Raw genomic sequence first — 19,269 nt, 5'->3', positions numbered from 1 at the left:
TTATTAAATATGCAAATATACTATAGAATTAACCGGGAAACTGAAGAATGAAGCACTTTCTGAAAATGATAGGAAAGTGAATACCAGTTTCACGATTAAAGATAAGTAATTTTCGTATCGCTCTACAAGTTTTCCTTATTTTTTTTTGTTTACGTAATGATTTATAACTGCAAATTTTCCATTATTAACTGTTTCCGTTACTATATAATCGCTTATTTACGTCATTTTACGTTATTAGTAGATTCCTCGAAGAAATTGATAAAAACCTATGATTTTCAAACTGAAAAACTTTGTAAGTATATAATTAGAAAAACTGATAGACTTCTGTTGACGTTCAGTGTACATTGATTTAAAAGAGGAGCCAACCACAGAGGACCCGAATTTTAGACGCCTTTGAAAGCAGCACATTGACCACATTAAGAGTTAATTGTTTGATAAAATAATGTTAATAAACTGTTTCCCATGGTTTCCTTTGATCGACAGAATTTCACTTTACGAGCTGATCGAGTCATGGAGGCTGAAAAATATTGTAGTGCACTTCTACTACTTCATTATCAATCTAACCAATCACGCGACGTATGCGATTAGATTCATAATACATTGATCGCAATATATTTTTCAATTGACTGAGTCTACTACCACCAGTTCGTTATCTACATTCCACGATAATTGTCTGTACCCACTGTATGTAGGACTCCATTAAAATTATGTCTGACTCTTAGAGTCCTACTACTGCAAGACTACTACTACTGAAAGATTTCACTTTTCGAATATCGCGGTACTAACAGATTTAATATTGAACTTTATGGTTATTCATTTTTAGGGCTTGAAGTCAACTTAATATATTAAGTACTTTACAAGTACAGTAACAGTAGTATCGCTATATAATAATATTTAAAAGTAGTACTCAGCACCCTGAAATGAAACTTGAACTTGCGTTATAATTATTTAAGTAATATGCATACTAGATTAGCACTATATAAATTTAAGTATATATAAATTACTATTAAATAGGAAAATATTTAATAAATAGTATCAGTTCTGAACTGCTTTCAAAGTTGCACTATTCCTCTGTCATTAATCACACAGCCATAAAGCTTTCCATTTCTACATTCCTATGCCACATAAATTGAAAAGAGATAGTTAACTTGGCACCTGTCGCTTCCAGTCTTCATCGAAAAGTGAAACAAATCTAATCTAGGAATTCACATTACTCACAAGCATTGCTAAATTCATTGGCATCTGGCCCAAATTCTACTCATCGTCTTCGTTAAACTTGGTAGCAATTCCATATAAGATCATTCGCTCAATTTAAACGCTTTAATGACATGTACCAGCAGTTTACTCACTAGCAAATTATGGATGAGAAATTATCTCACTGGTTAACTCGCCACGAACCTCGCCAGTTCAATTGCTAGGACACACGTCACCAATTAAATAGGAGTTGTTGGCTTCATTGACCGACGCGAATATGTTACGTACTGGACAATGAGAGACCTCGTAGGTCACGTTCGATTATTTTTACTGGATAAAACTAAAACGGACCAGTTCCTTATCGTTCCGTGAGACGCAAATACAATTGTGCCCGATCGTTTCGTCGATAGTTTTTGCTACATGTTATGGAAAGTTCGCCTCGCTTTTCAGCCTTTTTGCATTCGATTTCCCTCGTGATTCAGGTGAATCTGTTATCGCATCTCTGACGAGACTCAATCTGACCAATTAAACCTATTTTTTCATTGTAATTAGCTGTAATTGAGGAACATGACTCGGTGTAATTAGTATCGTCATGAAAGGAAGTCGTCCGCGCATGATAGATCGTTCGGTGGCGACGATAGAGTGGCCAGTGAGATTGTTAACAGATATTTTGGTCACACTTTGGTGCAATTAAAAAATTTTTTAGTATATCTCTGTTGTTATGCATTGCCAGGAGGACAGAGATTGGTTTCATATTCTGCTGAGGAATTTTGTGTTGCAATATTATGTTTTCATGGCAAAAATAAATTATGCAGAAATTACGAAAAGTGAAACTCGCTTGTCAATACTTAGATAATGATATGAGCCAACCTTTGTTCCTCCCCACAAAGTTATCAACACGATACACTTAAGGCATTAAAAAAATAATGAAAATCAAGTAAACTACTGTATCAGAGTCATGTCATTAACCACAAGATTATGGAATGCAATGTAGAAACTTCGTTTTGCAATATTCCAAAAGTAATGTCCAAACGAAATCTCAAAGGAGCTACCACTATAGTCTCCTATCACCACCATAGCAGTGAACACTACCGTGACACACCAAATCCAAAATTCAGGCAGAAAGTACCAAGCACTTATCTGATCCTCAAGAATCCCTCACGAGCGTGACAGTAAACGATGCTAATTGAAAGACATCAAAGGAAATGTGAATAAAGTTAGAGCGTTTTTCAGAAGAAGTTCTGTACAGTGTCATGGATGATCTCAAGACGCTTCAAAGAAACCACGGCTATGAAGAAGGGGTTCTCTGCAGTTGTCTTCACGAGCTCATGGCGCCGCGATAAAATTGTTCGTCTTTTCGAGCATCTCGATAAATTCTGGAACGTCTTATGTAACCATGCCCCGTCATTTCATGCCTTCACGGGTGACGCGATGCGCAGAAATATAATGAACGAGTTTAATTAGCGGCCGCTATTTCGGTTCACCAAAGGAACCAGTGAATTTCAGGCGAAACAAAATCGTAAGAAAACCGTGCTGAACGAGATACGATCGACTCCCGTGATCGGTTAGAATAGCGTGAGTGAGAGTTCAGTTAACTCATCACTGGGAAAACCATGTACACTGATTCGTAGGATCGTTCGCGTGCGTTCTGAACGTCAGCTGTGTCTTTTTTTAAAGGATTAGTTTTTGAAGTAAAGGCAAGTGCATTTGTAAATTGAATGCTAACGCAGAATAGCTTTTCAAAGGGAAGTACCTAATTAATTTCTGATGGACTATGTTTACCTAATAATAATAAGGATAATTATAAGATTTCTAAAGTTAGACCTTTTAAAGATTAGCGGCTATGATAATGACTAATCCCAAATGCATCATCATAAGGTATCTCAGATAAGACGATACAACGAAAACAAAATATCATTTAGTACTGCTGAAGCTTTAAATACTTTTGCTTTGGGAATCCATAGCTGTCACCTTGTCCTGATTTTCACGCAGCCTACACTGACAGTCGTCACTAATGTAACATCAGTGTATCTTAGAATGATAACAAATCTGCGTTTATCTTTGCCTTTTTCATTATTTTGGATCGTTCTCCACGCTTTGAAGACTTATCTCTCTAAAATCGTTAATTCGGTGAAGAAAAAATGTCCGAGTGCCCTCAATCTAATCGTACTTTAATGGACAATTTCGATGAGACAAAATTGTCTCTGATGTCACCTAATCTCAAAACTGCATCCTGGTGAATCTTCTGCGTGTATAGGAGGGAAAATCCGGAAACGCCAAAAATACGCGTTCGATTAGGTCGAGTCGTAACGCGCGAAAAATGCGACACGCGCTGAAATAAGTTCCGATGAAATCCGGAAATGCGGAAGTTTTGATGCTTTGCCAATAAATGAGATTACCAGGTAGAGGAAGTGCTAGTATTTATTAAAATAGCCACGTTTAAAATAGCTCTTCCATAAAATTTGGTGTTTGTCAACTATTGGGCGCACGACACTGACTCATATTCCTGTCACTCGAGGTTACTGTGCCAAAAATTTTACGCTTTAGCGCCATCGCTCTATAGCGTTCGACAGAGGTTTATTTTGATCGAGCATATCTTGGAATAATTATTACTTAGAGAGAATTAATAACTGGCGTCTTTGGCAATAAGATTGATGGTATGATGGTACAAGGTGTTCCAGAAATGGATATCTAGGTTTCTTCTTCCTGGATTTCAAAATCGATTAAACCTTGAAGTAGGTTCACTGGGATTTTAAAATTTAAGCATAAGTTTTGAGGCAAGCTGCTCTGCTTTGAAGGCGTTCTGTTTGTTCACTTCAGTAATGTTGAAACGCCAATATCAGAACAAAGTCTCTTCCTGAACACTTTAGAGTAGACGAGACATTGTTTGTATCTCTCGCAAAGGAAGCGTTTCTGGACCACTGTTTATACGACCTCTTCTCATCCTTAAAGTGACTAGAACATACTCATAAACTCTGACCACCTATTTCTGGAACACCTTCTACATATCCTATTCAAACTGATCGGTCAGTTTTCAGTATAAAATATGTAAAATATCTAAGAGTTTCTGAAATAACCGTGGAATTTCGTTTTAGTCGAACTCCATTTCCGAGAGATTCAAACAAATTTAAAAATTTAAAAATTCGAAAATTTGAAAATTTAAAAATTTGAAAATTTGAAAATTTGAAAATTTGAAAATTTAAAAATTTAAAATTTGAAAATTTGAAAGTATGAAAATTTGATAATTTATATATACATATATGAGAATCTGAAAATTTGGGAGTTCAACAATTCGGAAACTCCTAAATTTTAACCAAAGCTAGGATAACAAATTACGATCCAAACGTTGTACTAGCCAAACATTTACTTAGCCAAGCCTCAACTGTTGATGGAAACGGTTCAACGACATTACACTCCACTAATTTCGCCCACAGTAATAACGTTTCCGCAAATCGATCGTTTTGTTCTGGTGCTACAAGTACCTACATAGTTTAGTTTCAGCTTTGCGTCGCGGAAAATTCGTTTTAGAAGCAGTTGCATAGGGGGTGCAGTTTACGCCGCAAATCCATCGGGGACAGGAAGCGCGAATAAATGTTTAAGCCTCTTCACTTTATGCTTGGTTACGCGCTCAAAGTTTCCACGTACACATGGCCACGCGTTATATGCGTTTTATGCGTTTTCGAGGGGATTCTAAATAAAGCAACGGGAATTCGTAATAGCGGGCTAGCCTGTCCCTTCATAAAAGACGTTCCTCGTATGTACGACTGCGCCTCGATTCGCACAAGAAATTACTTCATCGCTGTTAGAGGTTCATTGCATTCGGGGGAGGAGCCTTGTGCCATGGTCGAGAATATTTTCTAGAAATTACAGTGAACCAATATTTAATGGCGAGGCTCGATAACCATTTGTTCGTTAAAGTAACTTCAACGACTGAGGAAAGTAATGCAAAACTGAGTCATTTATAATTAGAATTACTATGCGTGCTCTGAAGAATTTAGGAAAGCTGTGTAATATAGAAATATGAATATAATGTGAGTCCTTTTCGTAAAATACTATTTTGTCTTAACATTGTAATGTGCTTCAGAAATGAATATTTATTAGAAACTGAAAGAAGTAGGTTTTTCTATTGCTAATAGAATTATCACTTACGGTCTATATTTGCATTACATAAGGAATTCCACTTCGAAGGTGAATTTTTCCTATTTTATGTCAGATTGAGCTCAAGATAAACATGACTAGATAATCTGTTCCTATGTATTATGATCCATTGTCAAGTTCTATTTAACTTTTGAAGTACTTGGTCAAGTCTTCCCACATAATTGTAAAATATTGATTAATGCAAAATATCAAAAAAACAATTTTCTCATAAAACACAAAAAATTCGAAGCACGTTAGAAATGCATAAATTAGATAAATTCCAAGAAACTTTTGTTACTCAACGTTGAATATTCAAAACATGTGACAAATTATCGGGAAAGAGTTCCAAGAGTCTCAGTAACGTTTCAGAAGAATTTTAACATACATGACACTTAAATCATTCGCATCTTAGTTTTCAGAACCTCGATGGATATTGTAGGCATTGTAAAATATTAAAAAATTCTAAACAATGTTGATTTTAATAAAATAGGTATAAAATGGAATAAAATGCCATATTCTGAGCAACTTCAAAATTTATATACATATAGAGAAATATCGATTTTTGAGATCCGTAATTAAACGTTTCTCGAATCTATTTTAAAATCGTATCAGATGTCTTAATGAAAAGGAAACTTGGGCGGCTCATAGTGGCTCAAAACCGAGGTTTATTTAAGACGAGTGGTTGTAAAACGGTAACATGGATGATAAGATGACGAGTGGTATAATTTCAGAACACAATTGCCCTTTTGAGTCACAGTTCAATCAGTTTAATTAACAGTTTATTAAACACAAGCTGGGTAATGCAATTTCACGCCTTTTAAATAATTTCAACTCGGAACCAGCACGAACCTACTCAATCTAGAATCAATTCACGCCTCGCTTAAACCAGCTTCCTAACAAACAGTACAAATTCATACCGATGAGGAAACTTTTAAGATACATCTTATAGGACACATGTGTCTGAAATGATTGATATCAGTACCTGGACTTTAAACAATTTATTATCGATTGTGTACCAAGATTACAAAGATACTAAAATGTACGGTACATTAAAAAATTGCAAGATTTAACAATATTTACGAAATGTGAACCTTGAAATGCAGAAAGCTTGAGAAGTGTGAGAATACTTCTCAAATTACTCATTATCGCAAACACTGCTCGAGCAGTGATGAGATTGTCAAGGAAACTAATAAAATGAAATCTTGTCTGGTGCTTTATGCCTTACGTGATAGATTATCGCATCGCGGGGCCTAGCTGAGGCAAAACAATTAAGGAACCAGTTACTGTACCATAAAAAAGCAGGACTACCAACTGACACATGTCTCAAGGATTTAAACGTGTTTTCATGCCTCAAATTTGAGTTATGCTTATTGTCTTTCTTATCTGATATTCGCATGCATTAACCACGGCGATCTTATATTAAAAAACCCTCGATACGTCATTGCGTCTCGCTGTAGACGTCATTCCTGACATCAAAATTAAAACATATGTACTTCTAATAATTTGGAAAAAATTTATATAAGAAAAGATTTAAAGAATTTAAAGAACCTGACCTTTTTCACAGCTGTTCTTGTGTCATTATGCAAAAATTTTTTATAGTACATACATTAATATTGAGTAAAAGGGAATCTCTATCTACCAGATTCCCTAGAAATGACACAATCACTACATACAGGAAGATCCAAAAATGCTATCAGAATAGACTCCTAAAATTCGAACTTCGATGAATGACAGGAATTTGGACAAGTGTGCTATAGCTTCCTCGTAAACAATTATTCTGCGAACATGCGCGAATCAATTTGCGAGCGTGTTCCTTCTACGATCGTATAAGCCAATACAGACATGAGATCCAACAGCCCCAATCCAGTTCAAGCCAGTCTGATCCAGCAAACGATCTTGCAGATCACCTGGATAAGGCAGCTCTTCGATAGACTTGCTCGTCTTCAATGAACAATGAAATGCCGAATATAATAAAGCAGAATACCTTCGAAAAAAAAAAAACGAAAAAGTGGGATGAGGTGCAGGTAACGATTAATACGTGTTTTATGGACTGGTACTAATGAAAATGAGTAGAAACGTGAGAAATGGAGCGTGTCTGGAATAATCTCTTATCTAATTCTTCCTACAATAAAGTATTCGAGACGCGTGTAGCCCTTAAAGATTAATTTTTTATTCCAGAGCTAAAGAACAAGCTCGAAATGATTAGATTTCTTTTCACTCTGTCTTATTTGAGTCTGTTATGTATATATGTAGTTCATGAGGCAACATTTTGGTATTTTATCTTGAAAATGATTGATGCTTTTAAAAAAGTGGAATAAAGTAACGTGTCTTCCTTTTTCAGGAATAATACGAATTTTGTTCGTTTGGGGTATCTCTAGGATTATAGAAAAGATTTAAATTTCTTTTTCGAAGGAGAGTATAGCATTACCCTTTTGAGTTCAGTGACACATGATACGGTAATGTCCAAGGTCAGGTAAGACCAAGATTAAATGAAAGATTGCGGAGGTGTTCTAATTTGTTTTTCTATCGTTTGTTGTACTCTGGATCAAAATAACTCTGAATCTATTTTTGGTGCACCAGAGTCATAAGACACGCCATACAGCTATTGAATACCATAGATGCGTATCTTTTGTGGCATGAACAAAATATTTCATGATTTACTCACAGAAAGGTCATAGGTATAGAAAATATAAAAATGAATATACATGTAATAGATTTGAGATTTTAAAAAAATACTGTTTGAAGACTGCTTTTTACAGCATCCTTCATAGTATATCGAATTGTAAACGTCTACTGTGCTTGCAAAATATCAAATTTTAAATACAGTAAAATGTATCTTGGCATGCATAGGTTAATTAAAATAAAGTTTGTTAGGTGAAATAGTACGTAAAAAAATTGAAAAATCTTTTTACCATTCTGTAGTCTGATGATCCGTGAAGGTAGGTCAGGATACTAATGAGTAATGACAGGCGCGCGTTATTTAAATGTCGGCGACACAGGCACTCACACACTAAAAACACGAACAAAGTTACAATTTATAATTATACCGTCAATAATTATACAAAAATGTTGGACGTGCTACAGATCAATTGTACACATTAAACGTTTAAGGATATTAGCAACTTGCGTGTAGCAGACTATCAGCTGAAGTAATGCAAGTGACGTAAGCTCACCACACACAGTACTATTTGTATTTTCGAAATTGTTTGTATCGGGAAACAACAGATTATTGAATACGCGTATTTACGTGCATGACGCATTTTTTATTATTTCTACGTGCAAAATCAATTCCAAAGTGACGTCCAACATTTTGTCAATGATGTTTCTATCTTCTTTTGTTTTGGCAATACCTCACGCACCGAAGCTGCACACACAGGCTCTCGTGCATTTAAACACACACAGACACGGAAAAGAAACGATTACACTTCCGACGGTATTGAATAAAAATTTCTTATTTCATGTAAAGTACGAAAGAATGCGATAGGGAACATAAGCAGTTTCAAGTACATATATTTTCAACGATATGTCAAAATATTGTGGTCTTTAAAGAATGTAAATATAAATACACAGAAAGTGATACGAGAATAATTTAGTCAATTTATTTTGCTCGTGCATTAAGCTTCATTTCGTTATCACGTCACTAAACTGTAACTTCTGGATTGCCGTAAGATCGAATCGCAGAAAATAATTTTCAAGAGGGCTCTTCTCTCACTCGCTGCCGAAATGATACTGGATGTTCCGTTCGACTTTAGTGATATTAGTACCTGCGTTGAAATTCAGAATACACAAAAAAGTGTAGGGTGAGTAGGTAAGAATGGAGGGGAGAGGGTCCAGTGGTAGTCCTCTCCAGGCGCAACATGTAGCTCACGCGAATGCAAGGTGCATGCAGCGGCGAGTATAGAAAAGTATCACACTGTTTGCTATGCAACCAAATAAATTTATTCTGAAAAATAGTGTTTCATTTCCTCCGCTGTTTTCCCTGTGAAACATCATGAGTTATATTATTTGTCTTGGAATTCGGTAAAAAGTTTCAAAGTATTCAAATTCTAATGTTTCTAGTTATGTAAAAATATACTAAGTGATATTTGTTAACCACTTAAGAATGAAAATACTAATATGCATGTATTAAACATAAGCATATTCTGATACAAAAATGAGCTGGAATATATGACTTCGTTAAATAACATTTCTCTAACTAAAAAGTTACTTTCTCAAGATCTTTGCTTTCAGTAGATTCAGCTTTTTCTATGCTCGATCTTCAATTATATTTCCTAAGAGAGTCTTCCTGGGATGCCTTAAGGCATCTCCACAGGAATATCAGAGTATCGACCCACTATATTATATTGTCAGCAAACACAGAGAAGAATATCAGATCGTGCGTCTTGATACGTGGATACCAGCGGGTACACAACGAAACGCAGAGACCTTATAAACAGCCCCATTCGTATACGTACAATATAGACCAGAGCAATCCTGTTCGTTTCAATTCAAATGTTTGAATTCAAATAATACAATTTTTTGAAATTTTTGATAATTAACGTTATTTACCTCTCACATTTCTGTAATTTAATGTTACAGAATCTGCATGCAAAATTAAAAAGTAATAATACTATAAGACTAATATCAAGAGATTATTTATCTTGTCATTCAGGAGGGCTAACATAAAACAGATAAAAAATAATTCAATTTTAATGTTTGCACGAGTCACATTTATAAAAAGAGCAGGGTTAAAAGGTTTTAAATAAAGAATACTATAAATATCCTGAACTATTGCATCTATTTTCTTGGTCCAGCTATGTCAGGCGCAATTGACATAACCGTTGCGACAACTATGAGACTGAACACGGTTTACCACGTTTTGTTTGTCAGTTTTCAATGTCTATATTTTATAATTACACATATGGTTTAACATCGTACGTCGATAGGCATACACATTGACACATACACGATCGTTTCTTTTTGTGACCTCCTTGACAAACTTACACATTCATTTGCCACCAAAGGGTTTTTACTTCTTACTTTCTTTTATTCTGAACAGACGTATATGTTTATCAAGTGTTTAATACCGTATTAAATATTTGTATAGAACGTCTTAAACTGTATCGAGCACCAGCATGCTTTAAAATTAAGAATATGAAAAGAGTTTAAACTCTCTTTTCCTTAAACAGTTTTAATTATAGAACACACTGGCGCCATTTGGCTGAAAACATCTGGGATACTTTGTATAATTAAACGTTTATCTTTCTTTTTGGTACGCTGGCATTTCGTTTCAGGTTGTTCCCTAAATTACATCTAATTCATGTGCACTGAGGCTTTGGCTTTAAGCGAAAAGTAGATATCTTTTAGGGAACCTTAGAATGTTTTTAAGACCCATTTTCATAATTATAAATAATTCTCATAATTATAGATAAGTATGTAATACCTATTTGGCGCGTATCGACACTGGTTTAAATGCGTTGAAAACTGTCTCAAAATTTAAGACATTATGTATCAGTTTCCACGTTTGATATATTAAAATAATATCACACATAGACGTTTCATAGGTTCACAATGACTATATGTCACTTAATTAGAGATTATGATGTTAAGTAAGACAAAAATACTAATGATATACATATGATTATACAATAGTTTCTTAGTTCATAATGCTACCTCGGGAAAAGTAAAAAATATTTTACCTGCTACATAGTTTTAACACTTGGTACATGACTGTGTTACGTAGATTATAGAATTCTCACATAGTGGAAACAGCACTGTCAAGTTTCTCAGTATTAATTAAGCACGACATTTTCTTAATCGTTAATGGTGCAAGGATAATGTGATCTCTTTTAAATATAGAAATTTAAATATGATTAAACTTTGAGTTTTAGGAAATGAGATCATTACACTTATATCTCTATTTCTCCTCAACGAGAGTTAGACGTTAATTTCTAGATTTCTAATACCTATAATTTTTGTTTCATGGCATTACACGTATCTGTGTATGAAATATCATGTCGACGAAAAGTTTCGTTCTTACATAAATGGTATCGTTACTGCTATTTAGTCCTGGACTGATTATAAATGTTCGATGTCCTTATATTCAAGTACACTAAAACTCGAGAAAAGTGTATTTCTTGTAAAATGTTATATTTTTGTCGATAACTTAAGCTTCTGCATGCTTTGTCAGTTCATTTATATATATATCAAATTCCGCTATTAAAAATTGTTTAATTGATTCGTTATATGTTTCTAAATAACAGGATTTATAGTACCTATAATTTAACCCTGTGTTCCTCATTCTGTTCTCACTGTGTTTATGCGATCTTTGATAAACGTCAGACATCCTTTCGTTTGCTTCTTTTTTATTCATACAGCATTTCAAGTAATTTCCACATTTTTGATTTTATATATCATTCCATAGTATTTTTTAGCTGTTTCATATTTCAATGTTCACAGCATAAGTTTTATTATTTTTGCTATTACTCATGATAAAAAGTTAAGAAAATGTGTTCTAAGAGGATACTCTACTTTGAATTGCCTACAACAAATTCAATTTTTTTTCTTATACATTTTTCTAAATTTAAAATATTAGAAATAGTTATAAATCATAACAACTAGCAACAAATAATCCCTCTCGCTAAACTCTCAAAGTAGAATTCCCTCTTAAGTTTACCTATTGGTTTACACAAGTAAATTCTCAATTCAAAACAGCTACAAAAATGATCAGTGAACAAGGCAATTAACAAAATACATCTATATCTCAGACTCTTCGCAAGTTACCATAATATAACTATTTAGAAAACGGCACGGAGGAACAGAGAACTGACTTCTCGTTCGTAGGTCAAACAGGGACCTCGAGTCTGCAAGCTGTTTCCTCTGTTCCTTGGATAAAAGTTACACAAATTCTGCGCGGTAAAAATACTCATTTAAATGGCTATGAATCATTCGAACGAACGCTTTCGTTTACGAAATAATCCGCTCGATTTTAAACGGCGAAATAATGCTGACGGTTCACAGAAGCAACGTTACGGATCTAACGAACGCTGGAACAGAATTTAACGGGATATAAATTCGGTTTACTTTTTTAGGACGTGATCGAAGTCCTAAGAAAATGGCGACTGACGATGAACACCTCTTCGACACGCGAAAACAATCCAACGAAATCTTAACGATACAATCGTCGTACATCTGGCTTCGTTTCTATGTACAATTGTAGAGAGCGACGTGCTACGAACCGAAATGTCTGTACATATCATAACAACAACAATAACAATATAACAACAATAATACCTAAGACGGTTCGAAAGAAAAATATGAAAACAGGAGAAGGAACCGATCACTCCTATCTTTCTGAATCCTTACGAATAATTCCTAAACGATCGTAAATATTGACAAATAATTAACATACACTTATATATTTTTTACACGGCGTAAATAGATATATAATACACATATATGCTACATGTATAGCTTCTCGAAAGAAAATCACGAAGGGCATATCTCTCTCCGAGTATCTCGTTTGGTGGTGCAATCCTGTCACGTGATATTTGTAAAAAAAAGTCGTCCACCACGAACAGCCTTCTTGAAAATAACGTTATCTACCACGAACGTGTCGTATCGACGTTAAATATTCGCTTACACTTAATTAACTTTATTCATAACTACGTAGATATGCAAATATGTATACGCGTAGTAAAGTATCGACAAGGGAGGTGGAATCTACGGTAAAAAGAGCTTTACGAAATTACGAAATCGAATAGGCCTAAGAAACACGAAGTTGAATATCGCCGACTGATGCTTCGGATATCACAAATTAATTCTCTAATCCCTTCTAATTCGTATCTGCCCTGACTCGTGTTCCTTCCTTTCAGCCACGACACTTCTTCCAAACTAGTTTCACGAATGAATATTGATCATAGAAAAATAGAAAATAAATAAATAAAGATAGAGTAATTTCACCTAACAAGTAACAAATTCTGTAGTAATATTGCATAAGGAAATATTCAAGTGTCGATCGAAAGAAAAGAACAACCAAACTTGAAAATCCTCATTGTCCTTCCTGAGTCTGTCAAGCTTCAGAGGATCAGGCAATGTTGTATCTCGAAACACGAACGTCTTAATGGTCCACGTATCACAAATTACGTCGTTTCTCGTTTAAAAATTGGTATTTTTTCCATACACTCAGGTAATACTGGCATCTCGAGTCTCCCACGATCTCACAGTTTTCGTCTTCAGTGATACTTCGTTATCGTTCATTGATACGACAGATCTCTGCTGTCGCGTGGACCTTCTTCACGAGGAAAGTCCACGAAACTCCGAATTATTCACGTCGAATCCAACACACCGCCGGCAAGTTTGGTCGCGTATAAGTTTAAAGCCTGAAATAGGAAACGTAGATGTCAGTTTCGTTTCAGTGCTTGTTACAAAATAATGTGTTAAAAATGGAACATGCAATTATTTCGCGATGTCACGCTCCCTGAGAAGTGTAATTACATAAATTCTTGGCTTCCACATTTGATGTTAAAGGGATTCAGGATGCTTTTAGCGCGTGGGGAAGCTGGGCATTGTTTAAACGCTTTGTATATCGCGGATGGGAATTTTTTATTTCCGTCTACCTACTTGACATAGTACTGCCACTAATTGCAGAGGTAATAAAAATTTTCTCTCACGATACGTAAAGTGTTTGAGGTAACAGTGTACTTACTACCCTGGATCCCTTATTGAGAGTTATGCAACTTAGAATTAGGCAACGAAGGAATATTTAATGTAACATGAAAATTAGGATATCGAAAGGAGTGAACCACCTTATAAATGAAAGCATATTGTTCCCTCGTCTGGACAGCCCCAGCACGATCCCGTCTGATAGTGTAAACGACCCTTGGCACGTCCACTGTCCTCGTAATCTCGTATTGTCTAATTCCTAGGTCAAGAGCTATTAACGTTCCTGTGCGTCCAGTGCCCGGACTACAGTGGACCACAATAGGTCCTGGGCCACCCCTTTGGAGTGCCCTTGCTTCAAGGAGTATGGCTATTAACCCCGCGCCATCCGATTGTGCGCCGTTGACAGGCCACAAATACCAAATATGGTACACTTCGCGGAACGTGTTGTTCTCCAGATTCTAAAAAATAAAAAAATACATGTGTCAGTCACTGTCAGAAAAATTGGGCCCATTAGGAACGTTGAATTCAGTGTAAATCTCAAAACAGAAAATTTAGATATTTGAAAATTGAAAACTGAACATTTGAATATTTGAATTTTTGAATTTTTGAAGTTTTGAATTTTTGAAAGCTTGAATATTTGAATATTTGAAAATTTGAAAATTTAAAAGAAATTTGCAAGAACTTTCCCCACCTTCAATTGAAGCGTAGAAATGGCATATTTCTCTTTGGTTTCTCTCTTTTTTAGGGTAACTTGAAAGTCACCGTATAATCGGTGACAGTCGGTTATTTCAGAGGGTGGAATATATTCGGTACACTTTTCCACCCCATTTTCAACGAGGTCAGTTAGCATAATGACCACCTTGCACTGTTGCTCCCAAATCATCCTCCAAAAGTCGGTGACAGTCGATTCCATCGGTGCTTGACAAGCGATGTAATACCTCATTGCATTCTTTGGTCCCTGAAACAGATTACCATAATCGAATATTAATACTGTAATAACCTTACATTTTGAACCAAGAACAGCTGATCCACTAAAATGTTCATTAATTTGAGGCCATTTTCTAAACTCACTATTAATCACTTCTACTGGAAATTATTTTCCTCCATACCTCTACACTCATAAATTTAATTCAGATCCCCATCGGATCACCGAAATGTGTTTGCATCTTGCGTAAACCGACTGGGAGTTGTAGAGTCATTTAGGGTATCGCGTATACTGTCGTCGTAAATCGAGATTAGTTAAGTGAGCACAATAATTGGTAATGTGGAATTAGTGGTCGTAGAGAACTCGCATATTTCGAGAGGATGAGGGCAGTCGATTGTAGGTTGAATCAATTAGTACGTGCAATAATTACATTATGCACGATGCATAATACCAATCGATGCTATTGATTAGCAAGAAGTTGTACGCGTTAATTGCAAGTCGGAGAACGTTCCAGTTGATGCATTCTGCGCGTTAATGCCTATACGCTGAATAACTGCAACATGCATAGGGCGAAAATATTGCCAATACCGATCCCATTACTTTCAAAGTAATTTTAATGAACGAATTATACTGCTTCTTGAAAGTCTGCCAACATTCGTATGAGTTTGCAAAACGTGAGCACAAGGTTTTCATACGTTAATTTATAGTGGATACTTTAAGATAATCGTAACTGTATATTATAGTTATATTTCTTTGGGTATCCCTAGGCTTCGATTATATTAAAATTGCTATGTAGAACACATAATCCCATTTTCCTCAGTTCAGCACTGTAATATTCATGCCACCTTGGAAGTTAATTTTGCAGTCTTCCTTAATCAAAACTTAATAAGAATCCCTAATCCATGTTGAATATGACATTACCTTCCCTTATTACTAAAAATGTTTGCTAAACTTTAAATAGCTACCCACCGACTTCAAATCCTTATTCAAATATTTGTCTTTTGATTAGTACAATTAGGATCAGACTTACGACGTGACTATAATAACGAAGTAATTAATGGTCTTAAGACCTATCAATCATACTCTCCGTCATTACGCTGGATCGTTAAAATTTTCTAATCATACCGTGGAAACAGGTGTTAACGTCCGTGTCCTGCTTCCGCGTATTGCTGCGCTTGGAGCTTATGCAATAGGCATTTGTATTCCTCGTAATGCATTATGCAACATCCTTTTTTCACGCAGACAAAACGACGTGTTATCCCTTGCTCACGTCTGCTTGGATCACTCGTAACACATTCGAGTGCTTTGTTAACTATGTACGCTTTTAAACGAATAAAAGGAAAACTTCCTCCGCATCCATATTCAACAGGAACAAGCAACAGAAGAAAACAGTGTGTTCTCCTCATTTGAATATGAACGAATCAAAGCTGAACATTATCAATAAATTACCACGCTCTTCCCCAGCAGAAGAAATAATTCGTTCAACACTCTGAACAGATTAAAGAACCATGCAATAATTAAAGAATTAGAATAAACATAGAATAATAACGAAGGAAAAAGAATTGTTAGTAAAACTAACATTGAAACGCTATTATAATATTAACAGATAGGTATTCAAATATCCATAAATATATACAAACCATGTAAAAATATACATTCTCAAAAGACTTGTTTAAGAAAAGAACTTATTAAAATCGATGATTCAATGATCACCTGGATAACTCAACACTGAACGAACGATTCCCTAATTCCTCTCTAATTTACCTTCCTCGTACACTGTACCAGAAATAGACCAAAAACGAATGAATTGCCAACTAAGTACTCATTCAATGAATTGAATCAACGATCGCCCAAGACTCGCTTCCTCGTTTGCAACACAATTCCCACCAAGAGAATAATATCACACTCTACTTCACGGAAAGTTGGCGGGAGATAAAAAGCGGTATTCCGTTGGAAAATTCATGATGATATTACTTACCCTAACGTAGCTGGCGTTGATGTATTCCGAAAGAGGATCGTTGTTCACCTTTTGGAGGGGCACCCTCGTCTCCGGAAGTGGTATCACGTTCGCGTATCTATTCTTCACTTCCGCGCCGGCCGGCAGCTCGTCTATTTTCGCCGAAACTTGCGGAATACCAGCGAATTCCTCGTTGATCGCATTAACGTCGTTACAGAAAGATGAAAGCCCGGCAAAATTCAGGGGATGGGACGGTATGGCGCTCTGCAACGGTGATACACCTTTCGTAGAAACGTGCTTTTCGAGGCTTTTATCGCTACGTTAACAAGGTTACAAGGCAAAGAGCTCGCCGTGTCTGACCAACGGCTCTGTTCCGCGCCCGACGTTCACCAGCGGTTTCGAAGCTGTTAGTTTGCTTTGTCAAACGCGAAGGAGAATCAATTTGGCGTAATTTCAAGCAACGGCTCGCCGATAGAGCAAGGGCTCTTTCTTTAAAGCAATTTCGCAGCTTTCGTTGGGGGTTAATGAATGGGCTTGCACCAGGAATAATTACTTTTCTGCTTTTACTTCCTTTTTTTTGTAATTACTGCGGTATCTATTTCATTAAAAAGTTTCGCGTTACTCTGGTGCTCGTATTGTGAGAAAGGGAGAAACGTGAATCTGAGAGCCATTGATTTAAATTTCGTTTACGTTGTTTCATCGAATTTTACGGTGGAGAGCTGGAGGGCTTCGTTCGATATAATTGTTTGCTTTCAAGCCACTAATTCGCAGAAATTTTCAAGTAAAGTTGGTAATTAAATGTTATATGTAACTTGTGAAGCTATGCGATAAGAGCATTTTAGAGGTAGGAGGCACACAGAGTGATTTACTTAACTCGATGATTTTTAATATTTGGAATATTCATCGTTTCGCATTCCTGTGATAATAATAATAATATCATCGAGTTAAATATCTCACTTTGGATAAAAAGGCGAATTTTATTTCTCTCGAAAAGCGAGGCTATAAATACTGTAGCGCAAATCTACATAAAACATAATTTTGTATAATTTACCTGAACAGTTACGTTATATTTACAAGTATGTGTTATATGTATGCTAAAAACAGAAGAAAATGTTTGCATTCTATAAACGGAAAAATATAGGTATTCAGAAGCAATATATTACTGCCCATGAGGGATGAAATAAATCCACATTATTCCGAAGGAAATTTGTTGAATTTGTTAAAATTTGAAATCATAAAACTGTATAAATATTTCTCTCTATTATTAAAAATAATTGCAACATTATCAGGACTAAAAAATTTGCTAAAATCAATAATGCAATCAGTATTTCATTTAATATTAAATTCTGATGTTTCATATTCTCTGGACCATGAATAATTACGTCCCGTCCACAAAAGCGAAAAGAAACTAGCAGTAGCTCATGTCAGTCTCTTTGTTCCATATCTCGCGTTACGTCTCGAGCAAAGCTTTGTCCTTATTCCGACTGATCTGCCTAGAAGAAAGTTGAAATATAGGGAAACAAACCGGTTTCCTTTTAACACGTAACGCTGAGGGCACAAACGTTTCGCCACAATTTCCTTGGAGGATATCTTTCCACAAGACAAATGTACTTTGACAGTATTTCACGTCGAGATCAAACAGAAATCTTTTTCCTCGAAATGACACTTCCATTTTACTTTGCTCCAGCCTTTTATCTCCACTACGTCTACTATTCTCCCTTACTTTGCCAGTTTCGGTGACAGACAGATTCATGATTGATATTTATTCAGCGATAGAACGAATATAAAGGAAAGTTTCATTAAAAATTTACCGAATCTTCGAACGTTGGATTCCCATAGCTTCTTTTTGAGGACCTAGCGGCACCTTTGCGCCTGACGCTGTTATAGGCAGAGACGCTGTCAAGACTGTAGGCATCCAAGGATACTGGACGACACCGTTCACCGTAGTTGAACCTCGTTTGCCTTTTTCTCATTATAAACTGCAATAATAATATCGTGGATAGTCAGTGACTTTCAATCGCTGGATATGACGATAGAGCTTCTACAGATGCCTAGGGCACTCTTAGGAAGACCTTATTACTAGTTCCATGCATTCAAATCGAGATTCATTTAGGAAGTGAAATGCAAAGTGATGGTCGTTCATTGATGACCAGATGTGCAATTAATGGTGCTGATGATCGAGCTGTGAGCATGAGTGAACAGAAGTCTTTCAACCTCATTGATATTGAATATTAACGTTTTGTGGTCCAACTGTGCCTCCCAGGTACATTATCACTTGTAAATTAAAGATATGCAAGAGTGATATAGAAGTCATTGAAAAATGAATAGTATGTCTTAGTTTTTAGAGAAAACATTAAGAATAAAATGTTGCAGTTAATGATATTTCTGAAAATCTTCCATTAATTATAAAAAC

At 35.6% G+C, this 19,269-nt stretch overlaps 1 protein-coding gene across 1 annotated transcript in view; it reads right to left on the bottom strand.

The window, feature by feature from the left end:
• Positions 1-10,089: 10,089 nt before the first annotated feature.
• Positions 10,090-19,269, bottom strand: part of LOC143182896 (uncharacterized) — a 44,772-nt gene continuing 35,592 nt past the window's right edge. Inside the window, exons 7-11 of the mRNA XM_076384215.1 lie at positions 18,668-18,835; positions 16,878-17,120; positions 14,666-14,932; positions 14,118-14,432; positions 10,090-13,691 (exon numbers count right to left, since the gene is read on the bottom strand). Of these exons, the coding sequence (XP_076240330.1) occupies positions 13,638-13,691; positions 14,118-14,432; positions 14,666-14,932; positions 16,878-17,120; positions 18,668-18,835 (1,047 nt within the window). The 3' untranslated portion in view covers positions 10,090-13,637. The remainder of the gene's footprint in view (positions 13,692-14,117; positions 14,433-14,665; positions 14,933-16,877; positions 17,121-18,667; positions 18,836-19,269) is intronic.

Source organism: Calliopsis andreniformis, chromosome 9 (assembly GCF_051401765.1).
Source record: "Calliopsis andreniformis isolate RMS-2024a chromosome 9, iyCalAndr_principal, whole genome shotgun sequence".
Taxonomy (NCBI): Eukaryota; Metazoa; Arthropoda; class Insecta; order Hymenoptera; family Andrenidae; genus Calliopsis; species Calliopsis andreniformis.
This window is presented reverse-complemented; position numbering and strand designations above follow the sequence as displayed.